This window comes from Glycine max, chromosome 12, assembly GCF_000004515.6.
Source record: "Glycine max cultivar Williams 82 chromosome 12, Glycine_max_v4.0, whole genome shotgun sequence".
Lineage (NCBI taxonomy): Eukaryota > Viridiplantae > Streptophyta > Magnoliopsida > Fabales > Fabaceae > Glycine > Glycine max.
The window spans coordinates 10211298-10230244 of NC_038248.2; the positions used below are offsets into that span (position 1 = coordinate 10211298).

At 33.5% G+C, this 18947-nt stretch overlaps 1 protein-coding gene and 1 long non-coding RNA gene across 2 annotated transcripts; one reads left to right on the plus strand and one right to left on the minus strand.

Annotated features, from left to right (window-relative positions):
• The first annotated feature begins 403 nt into the window (after positions 1-403).
• LOC102668081 (uncharacterized) lies at positions 404-1075 on the plus strand. Its single transcript, XM_006593000.1, has one exon. It carries the CDS (start codon positions 404-406, stop codon positions 1073-1075), a length of 672 nt encoding a protein of 223 aa, XP_006593063.1.
• A 5038-nt stretch (positions 1076-6113) lies between these two features.
• Positions 6114-8824, minus strand: LOC102661140 (uncharacterized). The gene is made up of 4 exons (XR_417090.4): positions 8461-8824; positions 7159-7246; positions 6466-7074; positions 6114-6385 (listed from the first exon to the last, which is right to left on the minus strand). It is a non-coding gene; the product is annotated as an uncharacterized lncRNA (long non-coding RNA).
• Positions 8825-18947: the final 10123 nt, after the last annotated feature.

Here is an 18947-nt window from a genome sequence, read left to right on the forward strand (position 1 = left end):
ATAGTAGTTGGGTAAGTGGAGGTGGAACTTATTCCAGCATGAAGGGCAGCTGTGGGCAAGAGTCTTGCAATCCAAATATGGAGGGTGGAGAGGTCTAGAAGAAGAACCTGGCAGCAATAAAGATTCATTGTGGTGGAGGGACCTAAAGCTAATCTTTCAAGCCTCACAAAAGGGCGAGCAACTCAAAAAAGGAACCATGTGGAAGGTAGGGAGAGGTGACAGGGTTAAATTTTGGGAAGACGAATGGATACAAGGTGAGGCCTCATTAATCACAAAGTATCCAAGACTGTATGTAGTCTCCCAACAATAGAATCAAATAATACAAAAGTTGGGAGAATTCAAGGATAATGTATGGGAATGGAACTTGTCATGGAGGAGGCCGTTGTTTGATAATGAGATAACAATGGCTTCAAATTTCCTAACGGACATTGGGACGAATACAATACAGAGAAACAGAAAGCATGAGTGGGTGTGGAAGGAGTATCAAAGCGGAAAATTCACAGTGCAGTCAGCTTATAAATTATTGACAAGGGAAGCAGTTGAGGGGGAAAGGGATCGAGCATTTGAGGAGCTGTGGAATTTAAAGGTGCTAAGCAAAGTTGCAGTTTTTGCTTGGAGGCTTCTTAGAGATAGGCTGCCTACTAAAGTTAATTTGTACAGGAGACAAGTAGAGGTTGCGGATACAAGCTGTCCATTTTGTGGAAATATGGAAGAGGATGCAGGGCATTTATTTTTTCACTGTAGCAAAATCCTCCCCTTGTGGTGGGAAACACTATCTTGGCTGAATATTTCAGTAGCTCTACCGATTGACCCAAAGCAACATTTTCTCCAACATGGTTCCATAATGGTTGGTGGCACAAGGATTAATAGATGGAAGTGCTGGTGGCTTGCTGTAACTTGGACAATATGGCAGAAAAGAAATAAGATTATCTTCAACAATGAGTCCTTGGACAAAAACAAACTGATTGATGATACGTCTTTTCTTTTGTGGACATGGTTATCAAATCTGGAGAAAGGCTTTGCAGAACACTTCAATCAATGGTCTACTAATATCAGACAGGGCTTTTTGTACTAGTATATTAATCTGGAGAAAGGCTTTTTGTACTAGCAATTCATTTTAATTATGGCAGGGTGTAGCCTTTTTGGTTCCTAATCAGAGTCTATTTTAGTCTGATCTGGAACCAGATTATGGCCATCCAACTAATTGAATCTCAAGTACCTCTGGTACTTTTCTCATATATATGAATATATATAATTATATTTGCTGAGCAAAAAAAATATCTATAGTAGTTGGGTTTGGCAGGATTTGCCTTTGTATGTATTTTCTATTTTCAGTACATCTAGTACTGAACTATTATTAATATAATTAATTTTTGCTGTGCAAAAAAAAAAAAAACCAGACCAACTTTGGAATAGGATTCTGGTTTCTAAATACAATGGTTGGAGGGGTTTGGGTCAGGGGCCTAGAAAGCTATACTTCTCTACTTGGTGGGCTGACTTAAGGGTCATCATAATGGAAAGGAAAAACATGCATTCCTGAGTCTAAATTAGCTCTGTCTGGTACTTTATCTATTCTAATATAAATTATCTTTGCTTTCCAAAAAAAAATGCATTCCAAGCATCATCATAGCTCAAACCACTACACTCTTTATCAGACAAGGCACCACACTGGACAGGAGAATGGGACCCTATTTTGAAATCCCTCCAGCATGTCTCATAGCACTTGTAAGCAACTATAATGACTTAGTATCGTCTTAGTCTAATTTAAATCTCCAAATTCACAGAAACATGAACGGGTAACAAAATATATTGTTTGGAAAAACAATCATATTGCCTAGTCTCAGCTTACTCAAATATCAATCATATTAGTTAGTCTAACTAGGGTTTCGAAACATCACAACAGAGATAGACCATTGAACAATGGATTTTCATCATTAACATACAACAGAGACATACCTTCGATGGCTTCCCTGGGAGTCTTTAAGCCAAGCACAATGGACTTCCAAAATCGAGTCCCACCCTTTCCGGGACTTGATTTTTTCCTAGTTTTCTTCGACCTGCGAAAGTGAGCAAATGTTCAAATGAGGAACGCCTAATGTTAAAACCAAAGGACGTACCTCAAAAGATAAGTGCCAGACACGCACTCCATAAACACGAACTCGACAATGTGGTTGCAGTCACGGAAGCGCAACCCAATTTGCAACAAACACGAACTCAGGCAGAAGGAGAAACAACAAGAACGCCCTGGGAGTACCCTTTCCGGGACTCTTTCCTTTCCTAGTTTTGTTCGACCTGCGAAAGTGAGCAAATGTTAAAACGAAGAACGCCTAATGTTAAAACGAAAGGACGTACCTCAATCGATAAGTGGCAGAGACGATCTCCACAAACACGATCTCCACAATGTGGCTGCAGTCACGGAAGCGCAGGCCAGTTTGAGACAAAGACGAACTCAGGCAGAAGGAGAAAGAAGAAGAACGATAGGGTTCAAGCGCGCGGGTTGTGCGATTTCAGAATTTTAATATATAATGATAACAACATCAGTTTTTTAAAAATAACCAATGTTAACATCAACTACGTAACATCGGTTTTCTTAAAACCGATGTTAACATCGACTCGATAACATCCGTTTTTACAAAACCGATGTTAACAACAGTATACTAACATCGGTTTCGGAAAATTACTTGGTTGCCGAAAAAACAATCATCTTACCGTTTGTGATTCGTGAATTCCATGAGGGGGAATCCCTTTAGGTGCAACTTGCTTTGTCAAATCCTTCAGTTCATCGATGGTACATCCTGAAGGAATTTCAAATTTCTTTAGATTTTTTTCTGTGAACGCGCATCCTATAAATTTGTTCTAGGTGGCATGTTCCATCTCCCGTTGTAATACAGGAGCGCGTCATGAGTAGGGGTCATAGTGCATTCAAGTAAGTTTATTACTTTATCTGGTGTTCTTCCAACGGTGCATAATAACTCAATCGGACCAACACACAAAAATTGATCATTACACATTAGCATTGTGTTGACATCATCATCATTTATAAATTGCATACATTGAAAGCAAATTTGGTTACCTGTATGGGTGAATGAATGGCGGTAGTGAATTTCATCCAAAAATTGTTTGTCGGTTAGTTGAAGGGTATTGTGTATTCTGGTTTTTAGGTTTGCAAAATCACAACTGTTTGGTACTCGAATGGGCATCGGAGTGGAAGTTTGGAAGTAAACCCCACTATCATTGTGAATAATCGATCCATTTGGAAAAATGAAACCCAGCCTTGAGTTGACAATCGTCTGACTGCTAGTTTCTCCTAAAAATGTCATACTTTGTGTATCAATTTGGAGAGTATGTGAAAGCATGGCAATGTGTGATTTATTAGCATTTTTCGTGTCTCATATATATACATGGTTCTCAACGATAGATTGCTTCACTTTTTTTTACAAAAAAATAGACACGCGTGAACATGTTACGTGTTTATGTTTCCTACTAAACCAATGTCGTGCATCAAAATGTGTTGTCAAGTCAGTCAATGTTGTGTCACGCTCAAACTTTAATACACATGCATATCATTAAGTGTTGTCAATTATGACAACAATGTATCGTACATGCGTAATTGATTTTGGTTGCACTAACTAATTTTTTTCTTAACGCAATGAGTACTTAATAATTATCCTTTAATGGCTTACAACAAATTATATCGCATAATGAATACAATTAGATAAACAATGCATGTTCAGTCTTCATTTAGGTCGACATAGTCTCTTTTGAATGACATCAAGCTTGTGTACTGCTGCATTCTACTAATATATGGAGTTGGCCACTACTTTGTTTGAGAATAACAATTGGTTGACCACAACAACGCTAGAGGCAGTCTTTCAAATAAACCTGTTGTGCGTGAACAAACATTATTAACTCAAATGAACTAGGGAAGTGATTGCATAATTCTTAGACTAACTACCTTCAATGTACCTGAATAAAATGATTTCCAAACACGTGACCGACACATATCATGTGGTGCACAGAAGAACCGGGTGGTGGTTGACTTCTAAGTGGAAAAAATGTCATGCTTTGTTGTGGGGACAACAATACAAGGATTATGTTATACCGTGATGCAATGACATATCCCATCTCCGTTATATCCATCCACTTGTCCTTACTAACCTGAATCAAGCAAACATACACATCTAAGTTATTTAAAGTTTGTTCTTAAAAAAATAACCTAAAAACATACCTTGGAAAACCCATCAACAAGTAGGGACAACCTTAATTGTTCAAATCTCTCTATGGCACCGAAGAGGTTGGTGTAGTCATGCGACCATCTATCAAGTTCTTTAATCAATTTGTTGCGCACTAACGGTCAAGAATCTTCCCCCATACCTAATAAAGCGGCAATGGATCGATATCCACAGTTATCATCCGCTTTCACATCCACAACGTTGTAAATGAATCCCTATAAATGGCGCAAATTGATCCAACATCGGGATGATCCTTGTTGGCTTTGACGGTTCAGAAGATGATGCACTATGTTTCACTGAAGAGTTGCTGCTTTCAACAGAATGAAAAGCATCAACATACTCCCAGTAAGATGGATCACGCTTTGTGGATCTTTGGTTTCTTTTCATCGGTTTCGTCGGTGCACCTTTAGTGTTGACCTTTGACGGAGGAGGGCACATAGAGTTTTGATCAGGGTATGCAATATCTCAAAGTTTACTCTTGAGAGTTACTTTGCCATACACATCAAGTTCCTCAAATCTTTTATATATGGTCTCAACCTCTTCCTTGATGCTCACTTCGGCCTCACATAACCCTTGATCTAAAAAGCAAAGTCTCCTCCAGAACATATGGACTGAATCCATTGGGATACTGCCAACAATATACCTAGAAAGCTCACATGCACAAGGAAGACCATGCGTGCTTCTCATCCACAACCAGAAGAAGAGGGATCATTGTCGAGATAACGTAGATGTTCAACCTCAACAACAATCTCATTTAAAGTGTTCCTTGAAACCATTCCAATAAGCCTCTTGTATAAGGTTTTTTTAAATACATGTCCAACCACATGCGTACTGGTTTCGAAGGATGCTTTAATTTCAATGTACTGTAGCGTGATCATGTTGTTCATGGCATCCCAAACACTACACAGGTCTCCAAGGCTATTTTGTAATAGTCTTTTTAGAGCCCAATGAGTAGATTCAACCCTACATTTAAAATACACAACAAACATGAAAAATATACAACAATTAAATACCATTTATTAATAATCCTTACTAGAAAAAAAATAAGATTTTAATACTTGTTTATTGTTGTGTTGCCTAGGTGCATGACCTTATTCGTCCAGGTTGTAGTAAATTTTTCCTTGTGTGGGATATTCCATGTGTCGTTAACATAGTCAATGAACATTGACTAAGGTGAACAAGCAATTTGAAACTTGTGAAGGGACTCAGCGAATTGTTCGGACAGACAATCAACCAAAGTACCCGAGTTATCCATCACATAGTCCCAGGCATTTTTTTGACTGATTAAAGATTTGCACTTGGCTTTGACATTCTTATCAATGTGAAACCTGCACAACAAGTTTGTACACTCCGGGAACACAATTTTCACTGCATTCATCAGTGCTAGGTCTTTGTCAGTCAAAATAACAATAGGGAGGCGATCGTTTTTTTAAAAATAGACCTCGAAATCGTTCTGAAGCCCGTACAATATTATTAACACGCTCACCCTCCAGATATGCAAGCGCAGCAGAGAATGTCATCATCGTTGGTTTCACCCCAACAAACTCAAGTAGTGGGTGACACCAAAATAGATCACGCACCACAACTTCATCCTTCAATCTATGCCAATGAATGTATTGATCATGTTCAAGAAGCTTCATTAGATGTTGCATTTCGGTATTAGCTCCTCTAATGGAAGAACGATATGCACTTCTTGCATTGTAAATTTGTTTGATTGTCAAGCAATTATTGACCTTATGCTCCTTCAACATTAGCAAGATGTTTTTTGGTTTCACCATCGACTTTGTCATATCAGCAATAATTTTCTTTTCATCCTTGGTCAATCACCCAACGTATGGATGTCCAACTAAAGACTTGGCCAATTCATGATTGTGAATCCTACAAATCAACTTCACCATCCAACCTTCCCTTCCATGCACTGGTTTCTCACGAAGCCTGAAGGGACAACCACATTTCTTACTCCAAGTGTCTCTTCTAACAAATTCATTATTCCTACACTTGTGCAGACCACTCCTTTCACACCCAATTAACACAAATGAACTTCTTCCTCTGCTACCAGTATCTATGTCAGACCTCATAATCACTGCAACAAATCCTTTTTCATGGGCAACTGTTTGAGCCCACTGCAAAACATTATCTCGAGTACCAAAGACCTACAATGCAACCCCGATGTATTAATTTTTATACGAAACATACGTTCAACCAAATGACTCAAACTAATGAACATGATTACCTGACAGGTATTAAACGCATTCGAACAATCAACATGTGGTTGATCCACACCACATTCTTCTTCATTATCATAATCCATATGAACTTCTTGTGACATTGTATAGTCATACGTCCATTGATCTTCGTCCATCTTAACGACGTATTAATAAATTATGCATCATACACATATTACCACAACTAAAAATTGACTAAATAATAACTAACATACATATTAACAACTAATACAACTACATTCAAAATGTAAAACTAAATTATTTACATAAACTAAATTTAACAATATAACTAACAACTAATTAAACATTTTGCTACTACAACAAAATACAATTATTTTACCTAAATCATTTAATATTATACCTAATTATCCACAATTTCAAAAATATGAAATACAAATATTATAAATTATAGTATTCATATATATATTAATTTTTTCACATTTCTCCTTGCTAATGCCATATTTTTCACAGACAATGTCGTCCACACCATCCTTGTCGGCTGCAAGTGCTCATTTCCTAGTCAAGTCAGATTTAAACTGCCTCTAGTGCTCGCCGACAATCTGAAGAATTTTCTTCTTTGTCCTACTGTCAGAAACTTCAGGGGTTTCAAATTCCGCCTGACAAACAATAAATTAGGTTTTATTGTAAGTAAATAACAAATTTAGACTATTAAAGAAAATCAACGAAGAAAACTCAAATACCTGAATATCCTCCCATATCAAATCCTTTTGAGTAGTAATGGGTAGCTCCCAAGAGGACTTCAGGAGCTCTATACCACAAGGTTAGTATCTGAAAATAGATACATATATTGGCATACAAAGGTTTAATATTAACCAAGGTAGAGAAAAATAGACACAAAAAAAAATCTCTTTTTACCTCATGTGTATATTAATTGCTTGATTGGCACTGAATTTAAAATGTTTGAGCTAGTCCAAGACCAGCCATTTTAAGCATCACTGTTTTTTCGGTCCGTCAAGAGCAAGAGGTTATGAGACTAGTCATTTTTTTACCAATAAATATTAATTATTAATTTATTAGGTTTTTTTTTTTAGAAAAAGAGATCAAATCTATGAATTTTTCCTTATTTTCTTATTTCATAATTACCAAATTAATCTTATATAAAATCGGTTGTATCACTAATTGTTTTATTCTAAAGATGAAATTTAGATATGGGTGTAAAATTCCTAAAAAAAAAAAAGGAAACCTGAACAACATGGTTAATAAAGTAGAAAAATATTTTAATATAAAAATAGTTAATTAAAATAATTAATATTTAAAAATATATCAAATGCTTAAGAGAATATTTTATAAAAAACATTGCATTTAAATTATATGTTATCATCTTAATGACATTGACCTCCATATTTGTATCTAAATTTCGGCCACTGATTGTATAAGTCTATAAGAGTTCATCAACCAAATGAAAAAAATTTATATAGTATTTATTAATCATGTTAGAAATGCTTAGAAAACTTCCACTAGACCCTTAGAAAGTCCACCAATCATGTTCCAACCAGTAGCAATAAAATAAACCCCTATCCCTCTGCACTAACCCACCACGTAAGAAAGGCACCCAAAGCTACACACCACTAAACCTGATAAAAGCCACTAATTGCGAACATGTCCCTACACCAATGTGCAAATCAATACATTACAGCATCACCATAAAGAATTTGAATACCATTCATAGAAAGAGAAATGAAATCCCTTAAGTTTTGCATTTATCCAATCCCAAGATCTATATTTGATTTCAGAAGCCGCAGAACCAATTAGCTTCTTCGTCACCCAAGATAATCTAATTTTGTCTATATATAACATTCGAAAATCGATATATATAACATACTATTTACTTAGGATCAATCTAATCTCGATTATAACATTCAAAAATGTATAAAAATACAATGATGAAAGCATTAAGAAAATCGATATAACATTGTTCTAACTATATTATCGACGCAATTGGAATTAAAATGTGAGTTTGGAAGGTGTGGCTTTGCACTTACAGGGCTTCTATTGCTTCTGCTATGGCTGCACTCCGATTCCGTCCACGCTGCAGTGGCGATGGATTCAGAAGAGGAAAAACTGAAAAAGCCCTAATTCTAAAACCCTTCATGTTGTTTTTATTATTTTTAAAGGGTTCATTGCGGGTTAACCCGTTAAACTATTTGACCCGAATAAATTCAATAAGTCTCACCTAATTACCCAACTGAGAACGGGCTTTCCCAAGTTTAACATGGCTTCCCCATGGCTCTCTTACACACACAACACACAGTTCTTCTCTCTCACTCTCTTTCTCCAAAAGAAACAAAAACAAGAGCACCTTTGAGGTTGGTTATTGGAAATTACAAAATAGAAACTAAGCTTAAGTTTAAAATATACGGACCTCAACTCTCTCCTTAAATCTGCCTCATTGTTTTAGCCTTGGAGTCCGCGTTCCGTTTGCATCAGTTCATCTCCCTTGTCATTCACGTACCAAAAATAAATAAAACATAAGGCGCTGTCAGATTTTCAATTTTCTTTTATTTTTTATGCTGTGATCATTATGTATTTTTCAATTCTAAAAATACTGTTTTCAATCCTACTCCAGCTTGATAGAATTACAGGAAGTTTGTAAATTTTTGTTTTCAATATACAACCCAATCGCAAGATTTAAGATTTAACGTTAAGTTAAAATAAATTTAGGTCAATTGATCTATATGTGTAATTTCCTAAAACTACTTTAAATTATTAACAAATAAAAAACAAATAATTCATACAATATAAATGTTTTGTAATTGTGTTCAAAGTAAACTGTTATATACCATTTTTTTTTTGTTTTTCTATAATCACTCTAAAAAAAATATGTCAAAAGTGAATTTTAATTAATTAACAATATAACAAAATTATATTCACATAATCACATTACATGTTTATTATACTAAAAAATATTAACGAGAAGTTAAGTCTAACAAATGAAATTATATTCACATATTCAGCATTTACAAAATTAATTTTAAATGGAATTGGTTTTGCATATTTGATTTTGATTTTGGGTGATATAATTCATGTTTAGAGATTTTTATTTTTAACACAAGTTCATAATAAAATTCAATATATATTTTTTATCTAACATGTGATAGTCTCAATGTTTATCATAACATCATTTTGTCAAACAAATAAAGTTAACGCCAAAATCTAAAGATAATAAAGAAAAGTTTGAAGACTTTGACAAACCAAATATTTGTTCAAATATTAAAATTATAATTTTAAAAAAATACAGACTAAAAATAATTAATCCGAAATGCTTTTTCTTTGTTTCTTCTTTCCTAAATGAGTATTAAAATATATTTAATTGAGTATTAAAATAACTTTTGACAAAAAAAATTCATCACTATTTAAATATAATTCTTTTTCTTTGTTTCTTCTTTCCTAAATAATTTTTTTTATTAAATTTATTAACAAAAAATTCACATAATTAACAAATGAGGTTAAAAATAATAAAAAAAATGACAAATGTAAATAAATTACATGTGAATTATAATTAACTCTAAATTTAAAGACTTGAAACATAATTTTCGTGTCATGAAAATATTTTTATTTTTGTTCCGAAAAATTTGTTTAAAAATAATGAAAATATCATTTTTTTAAAATGCTACAAATATATGAGATAACTATAATTATTTAAATTAAACCACTGTAACATATATTTTCAATTAATCAAATTAATATATACAAATATTTTAATTTACTTTAAATTTAAAGATAATACGACAATATAAATATAGTAGGATTTCATAGAATTTTTAAACAATATTCTCTACTTACCTTTTTAAGAAGAAAAAAACTATTTTTTTAATTTTATAATAATTAAATAAAAATATATTAATAAAAGATTTTAATTTTTTTATGATATAATTGTTTTTACCAACATTCTATAAAAATTCTATAAAAGTTAAACTCTATTATTAAAAACAGTTTTTTTATATTTTCAAATTAACTAATATCAAATAATTTATATAAATGTGTGTTATATTTAAATGATAATCATGAAATAATAAAATTAAAATTACAAAATTCATTTTAAAAATTTAGTTTAATTTTTAAATGCTTACCTTTTGAATTTATTATTGTTTATTAATTATTTTATTTTTTAATTGAAATATAATTAATAACGCAATATATGATTTTTTAAAAAAATATATAAATAATTAAAAAAAAGTTTATATTAACATCGGTTTTTCAAAAAACTGATGTTAACATATCATTAGTTGACATCGGTTTTTGAAAAACCAATGTTAGCGTGTATGCATTAACATCGGTTTTTTGGAAAACCGATGTTAACATCATTAGTTAACATCGGTTTTTGAAAAACCGATGTTAACGTGTATGTATTAACATCGGTTTTTTGAAAAACTGATGTTAAGAAGGATACTTGATTTACAAATATGCTACCGCGTTTAATTTAACATCAATTTTGTCCAAAACCGATGTTAATAAGCCAATGTTAAAACTGCTTTTTGTAGTAGTGCCACTACATATGGTATGGTCCAACATTAATGATTGATTTTTTAATTGTCTCGCATGAGACTCTGAAGTCTTGGTCCCAAACCTAATCATAAGGGACTACTTGGGTGCCTCCATTGTCCCTGAGGTATCCACTGAAACTAAAATGTCCCCAACAAGTTAATAGGAATTGTGAGACCTACGAGTTATTTTATAGCAATTAAGACGAATTATGTATAATTTGATATTAACGGTGGATTGAAGTGTTGATTATCGTAAATTAATTCTCATACTATAAGAATAAAAGTGAGTTGGATTGATGTTAAAGTATAAGTTTGATTAGTGTTTAAATTTAAGATTTGAGTTTAATTTCCCTTTACTTAATGTAGGGGTTTTTTTTCTTTAAAAAGAATTTAACTTGATTTTAGAACTTATGTAAAATCTTATTTTTATAGTAAGACCTCTTAAAATCTTATTTTTTTTCCCTTTACTGTCAAATATTGTTCTCTCGTTGTTTCGCCTCAAAGAGAATAAACTATCCCAACATCGTCAACTAATCCACCAACCATGATGTTGCAATTGGCCCTATCCATGATGGTCTTCAATTCCTCTTGTCGATGATGCATTGTGGCCGTTTGCAATATCCTTAATGTGTGTTCTCCGTCAGGGATTCTGAGTGAACACATTGATCCTCTATTCAACTAACTCTATCCATGACTAGTTAGGAGCATTTCTAATGAAGTAATTTTTTTGTTGATGCTTAAATGGAGCTCCCTTTGTACACATAATTTATTTTTATTCTTTCATATATAAGTATTTCATAAGCTCTTAATCTCTTCAATGAAGTAACTCTGCTTAGGTGCTTAAATGAATCTAGTTTTGTACATACCACTTATTTTTATTCTTTCCTATTAAAGCGCCTCATAAGCTCTAAATCTCTTTAATGGGACAATTCTCTTTGAGTGCTTAAATGAGTCTCATCAAAATGCTTAGATTGTTACATTTTATCGATAACTTATTTATTAAGTTATAATTATCTTTATTTATGAATTAATTAAAATTAAAAATTAAGAAATTTTTCAGACTATTACTATGTGAAATATTTATGATAAAAAATAAAATAAAAAATAGTTCAACTATATTTTATTTAAAATGATGGCTATTATTATGCTAAAATCACATAGTTACCACAACATAAAAAACTCTAGCATTAACTAAAATAATAAAAATTACATAATTATTTGCAATTTTTAACCAAAAAGCTCTAAGTTTTTTTGTCTACCCATACAATTGCATTCTTGGAAACATTTAGCCATAATTCGATAAGACATTAATCTTCCTTTGTGGTGAACCATGTTCCTTGTTGTGTTTGAGAATTGTTTTTCTCATCCTTCTTCATTGACCATTATATTATCCAACCCAACTTGGGTAAAAAAATGGTGGGGTTTATGGTTTTGATGTAGATTCGAATGGTGTGTCATGTTCTTTTTCATTACACTGGCCACCACTAGTATCAATTGAAGATCCTTGATCCATTGAAGGGTTAGTTGGTGGTAATGGAAAGATAGTAAATTTATTTGGAAATAGGAGTGTAGGAAATTGAAAGTTGGCCATATTTGGGTTATATTGTAGGCTTGGTAAATGGGGAGAATTTTGAAATTTTGTATTTGTTGGAAGCATTGACATAATTTCATTTTTTACCCTTGACTTTATATATTTTTGGTAAATTTTATCCCTAAAATTTTCACTTTTTTGGCAAATTTTACCCTAATTTTTTACTATTTGACAAAATTTATCCCAACCTTTACTCTCATGTCAACTCAACGACAGAAGGTAAAATTTGGAAGTTTCTTAAAAAATTTAGGATAAAATGTTTCAAATTAATTTGTTTGGCGTAAAATTCGTCAAGGAGTAAAATATTGAGGGTCAAAAGTGCAATTAAGCCTGCTTTCTACATATGATGGGTTAGGTTTGGGTCATTTCATTTTCATTTGTGATCTATTTGTAAGTATGTACATGCCATGAGTGGAAGGGATGCTTTGGGCTTGGGCGAAATGGGTCTAATCTTGTTGTATAAGTAGATTTAGTCACTTAGGTTTAGGTGTCGATAGAATGAAAAGGCCAAACCCGAACTTGCTCAATTTAACCCATCATAACCCATTTTTAAAACTTGATTAACTTATGGATTTTCCCAAATCCATCCAAAAGCTATCTTTATTCGGATAGAACACTTTTATGTTAGATTGGGCTCAATTTCTCACCTTTATGTAGAAGCATAATGGAGGAGCCAAATTTTGACCACTGAAAAGAAAAACATCTTCAACAGGGGAAGATATTTAAATAGAGATCCTAAAGGTGGGGTACGATTTGAAGAGGAGGGAAGGGTAATTAAGTAAGATCAGAAAAAAAAGATTAAAAAAAGTAAGGATGTATATTTAGGAATTATGAGAGGTGTATATAGAAAAAGCATATACATTTGCATAAATAGCCATTTAGGGAGTTGCTACGTGCACCCAGCAATATTGTTGGGGCACCCAACAAACAGTGAATGGGAAATATTGCCCTTCTACGAAGCCTCTTCCGGAAGAATTTCCGGAAGACGTCACTCCGGAAAACATTCGGAAGAACCTTCTTCCGGAAGAAGAAGGTGGGCTTCCGGAAGAACTCCGGAATACGTTCCGGAAGGATGTGTTCCGGAATTTTTCCGGAAGAAGGGTCTTCCGGAAGATCACTTTCTTCTTCTGGAAGAAGGTTTTTCCGGAAGTTATTTTGTTAGCTTTTTATTTTTCAAATTATTTAATTTTAATAACAAAATTACGTAATAAAATAAATAATATTATTATACATAAATTATCAGTGAACATAATTATGAGTAATATTTGTAATTCTTTTTTTACGCGCATGTAAATGTAAATAATAATTTGTGTGACACTTTAGTATAATTTAAATCATAAAAATTAATTAATTCGTATATTTTATAAAAAATATAAAATATTTATTATGATAATAACATTTAATTTGTATTACAAAACTTAATATATAATAAAAAAATAATTATAATTTATAACAACGTGAAGTAAAAATAAATTTCATTTTATAATAATAACTAAAAATAAAATAATATTTAATGCATATGTAATGATGATTTTGCCCCTGTGTTGTTTTCTTTAAATTTACTGCGTTGCCTTTTCGTTCTACACCCTTCCATTTCACCTTCATTCCCGTCTTCTTGCTATTGCTATCCTTTTCCGTAAAGCTTTGAAGATTTGGTGGTCCCATGAAGTAGCTGTTCCGTATTTGAAGATTTGGTGGTCCCGTGAAGCAGTTGTTCCGTATTTGAAGTTGTATTAGTCGTTGTTGTTCCTATTTCGTCGGAGGTACGCATTTACTGGTTTTTTTGTGTTTTCTGGGTAGTTGTTTAGAGAAGATGAATAGAAAAAAGCTATTCCGGAAGAACTTTTAACTACAAGAGGAAGTAGTTCCAGAATAAGAATGTTGAATTTCCGAAAGTACTTCTTCCGGAATGTTAGTTTCTTAACAATTTTTTTTAATTCTGTTTTAAAATTTATATATATATATATATATATATATATATATATATATATATGAATATTATCATTTATAATATCTGTATTTTCAATTGTGGATAATTGGTTTGATTGGGTATAATGATTTTGGTATAATATTAAATGATTTAGGTAACATAATTGTATTTTGTTGTAGTAGAAAATTGTTTTATTAGTTGTTTATCATAGTGTTAAGTTTAGTTTAAGTAAATAATGTAGTTATAAATTTAGAATGTATTTGTATTAGTTGTTAATATGTTAGTTAGTTAATATGTAGTCAATTTGTGGGTGTGGTTATATGATAATTTGAATATACTTCTGTATGATGCATATGTCATGTTAATATGTTTGTTAGTTAATATGTAGTAAATTTTTGGATGTGGTTATATGATAATTTGTATGTACTTGTGTATGATGCATATGTCCTTAAGATGGACGAAGATTAATGGACGTATGACTATGCGATGTCACAAGAAGTTGATATGGATTATGATTATGATAATGAAGAAGAATGTGGTGTGAATGAACCACATGTCAATTGTTCAAATGCTATTAATACGTCTCAGGTAATCATGTTGATTAGTTTGAGTCATTTGGTTGAATTAATGTTTTCTATAAAAATTAATATGTTGGGGTTGCATTGTAGGTATTTGGTACTCGAGATGATGTTTTGCAGTGGGCTCGAACAGTTGCCTATGAAAATGGATTTGTTGTAGTGATTATGAGGTCTGACACAGATACCGATATCAGAGGAAGAAGTTCATTTGTCTTAATTGGGTGTGAAAGGAGTGGTACGTACAAGTGTAAGAATAAAGAATTCGTTAGAAAAGACACTGGGAGTAGGAAATGTGGTTGTCCCTTCAGGCTTCGTGGGAAACCAGTGCATGGAATGGAAGGTTGGATGGTGAAGTTGATCTGTGGGATTCACAATCATGAATTGGCCAAGTCCTTAGTTGGACATCCATACGCTGGGCGATTGACTAAGAATGAAAAGAAAATTATTGCTGATATGACAAAGTCGATGGTGAAACCAAAAAACATCTTGCTAACGTTGAAGGAACACAATGCCAGCAGTTGCACCATGATAAAGCAAATTTACAATGCAAGAAGTGCATATCGTTCTTCAATAAGAGGAGCTGATACCGAAATGCAACATCTGATGAAGCTTCTCGAACTTGATCAATACATTCATTGGCATAGATTGAAGGATGAAGTTGTGGTGCGTGATCTGTTTTGGTGTCACCCAGATGCAGTAAAGTAATGCAATGCATGTCATCTGGTGTTTTTTATAGACAGTACCTACAAAACAAACAGGTACAGATTCCCACTACTTGACTTTGTTGGGGTGACACCAAAGGCGATGACATTCTCTGCTGGGTTTGCATATCTGGAGGCTGAGCATGTTAATAATATTGTCTGGGCTTTGGAACGATTTCGAGGCCTATTTTTAAGAAACGATCGCCTCCCTGTTGTTATCGTCACTGACAGAGACCTAGCACCTATGAATGCAGTGAAAACTGTGTTCCCGAAGTGTACAAATTTGTTGTGCAGGTTTCATATCGATAAGAATGTGAAGGCGAAGTGCAAATCTTTAATCGATGAAAAAAATGTCTGGGACTATGTAATGGATAACTGGGGTACTTTGGTTGATTGTTCGTCCGAACAGCAGTTCGCTGAGTCACTTCAGAAGTTTCAAGTTGCTTGTTCGCCTTGGCCGATGTTCATTGACTATGTTAACGACACATGGATTATCCCCCACAAGGAAAAAATTATTACAGCATGGACGAATAAGGTCATGCACCTAGGCAACACAACAACAAACATGTATTAAGAACTGATTTTATTTGTTAGTAAAGATTATTAATAAATGGTATTTAATTGTTGTATATTTTTCATGTTTGTTGTGTATTTTAAATGTAGGGTTGAATCAGCTCATTGGTGTGACACCCTCTACCCCTCACATATATATTAATAAAGGAATAAAAATTCAAATATTAATTAAAAGTATTTTTAAAACATTTTTAAATACAAGCTTTTCAAATGGGTAAAAGGCTCACATTCACTTTCTTCTACATCATATTCAAACTTGTCCAAATAAATAATAAAGTCATCTCGACTCAAAGAAGGTCATCTAAGTCTCATACAATTAATATAGAACCTATATCCTAATGTCACATCCTATCAGAGCGTGGTGTTCCCGTGTCCTCTAGCATGAGGTTCTTCATAGTCATCCACCTATTCATCTGCTCCCCCGAACACAAAGTTCAAGATCATCACAGGATCCAAACACAAACAGCAAACCGGGAGTCAAATACAATTTACTTAGCATATCTCACATTATTCCAACTACTAGAGAGAAACAACACAACATATAGTAGCCAAATACAATTTACTTAGCATATCTCACATTATTTCATCACTTTGTCATTCATCAATCACACTTTTCATCCATCAATCACACCTTTCAATCATCAATCACTATACACAGGAATCACACACTTCGATCAAGACATAATAACACATCAATTTCATAATAAACAATTAGCAAGCGTATGCGACAGTTATGCTAAGACTCAAGCCTATATGCAATGTGGTACCATGTCAGTGAAAAACCTCGTCGGGCGCCTAGGAGTACATGACAAGACAAGCCACACAATAATAAGTCAAGTCACTCTCACTAGGTAATATCATAGGGAGACCAGTCAGGGTCACAGTGTTTTGCGAGAATGCTCCAACCATATGGGATCAACATAGGCTTAAAGGAGCACTCAAACCGTGTGACCCCCAAGGCCTACACTTCGAAGAGTCCGTCAAGGCCTCTCCCTCCTGATTCAGGTCCAACCCAAAAAACATTTTAGCACACAGACTCTATCTATGAACTGTACAAAACACACGACTCCTCAATTGTTCCCAAAATAATTTTAACTCGTCGCCCTTTAAGGGTCTTATCATTAACTCGTAGCCCTTAAAGGGACTTAACATCAACTCGTCGCCCTAAAAGGGACTTAGCATCAACTCATCGCCCTAAAAGGGACTTAGCATTAACTCGTCGCCCTTGAAGGGACTTATGATCGTGTGATTGTACAATTCATAGTTCACAACTCAATGCACACAACACTTCAATGTACATATATATCTCAATCATATACATACTCAATTTATCACATACACTTAATCCCAATCACAATGGTATAATCTCAATTTAACATGATATCACACCTCATGAATCATATACAGTTTATCTATGAACTATGCAATACACACATTTACTCAATTGTTTTCAAAATCATTTTAACTCATCGGGTTCCTACAGTGGATCCCATCACAATACTCGTCGCCCTTAAAGGGTCTTACAATTGTGTGATTGCACAGTTCATAGTTCACAACTCAATACACACATCTCATCTCAATACACATGTATTTCATCATCCGTCACATGTTCAATTTATCACATACTCACAGTTTGAATCATCATTTCATAACCTCAACATAACAATTTATACAAAAGATTTTATCACAACATGGGATGTAAAACCTCTAAAATAGTTTCTCACAATTGTATCGAACTCAATTAATCAAAATCATGGGTTAAACACAAAGACATTAAGAGCACTCAAGTTTATCAATCAATTCTCATCAGGACATCAATCGGTACATAGAACACAATAATATTGCATTCATAATCATAAAGAAAAATTATAATTCAATAAACATCCTAAAATAAACCCAAATTTAGTTCTCTAAGGATCCCTACACATGTTCTCACTTACCCCCAATTGTGAATAACTCATCCCTTACCTCTGAGCGGACTCACGTGTCTTCAGCCAGCGATAGTAACATCTCTAGCGGTTCTTCCTTCAGTTATTCCTCCAACTGCTCCGATAGAATTCCCGAACGTCAGAGAGACGGAGAAGAGATTGAAACCTCCACTTGTACTGTCTTCATGCGATACCTTTTTCTCCCTCCACGAATATTATCTCAAAACTCCCAACGGTGAAAGTGTGTGCAATTTAATTTCGAACAACATATCCAAATTTCATCAAAATCCAACGGTTAACGAAACCGAGATCGTAGTTTTACCGAGACAATTTTGGGTTTCTGTGGGAAATTAAAATGATACAATGCGAAGGGTTTTTCTCTAAGCTCAGATATGATTTTCAAATTCACAACGGTTAGAATGTTAGAAATTGGGTTGCGAACGTGGTACTCAAATTTCACGAGGATCCAACGGTGAACGAATCCGCGATCGTCATTTTTCTGAGATAGGTTTGGTGGACTACGGGAAAAAGAAAGGGTTTTGAGAGGAGAAGGGGAAAAACGAAAATGAGACCAAAAAGAGGCACCTGACTTAACATAACTATTTATACCTAGGGTATTCAGCCTATTATTTGCTCTATATTTATTTATTTATTTATTTTATAAAAACAAACTCTATTTTATTT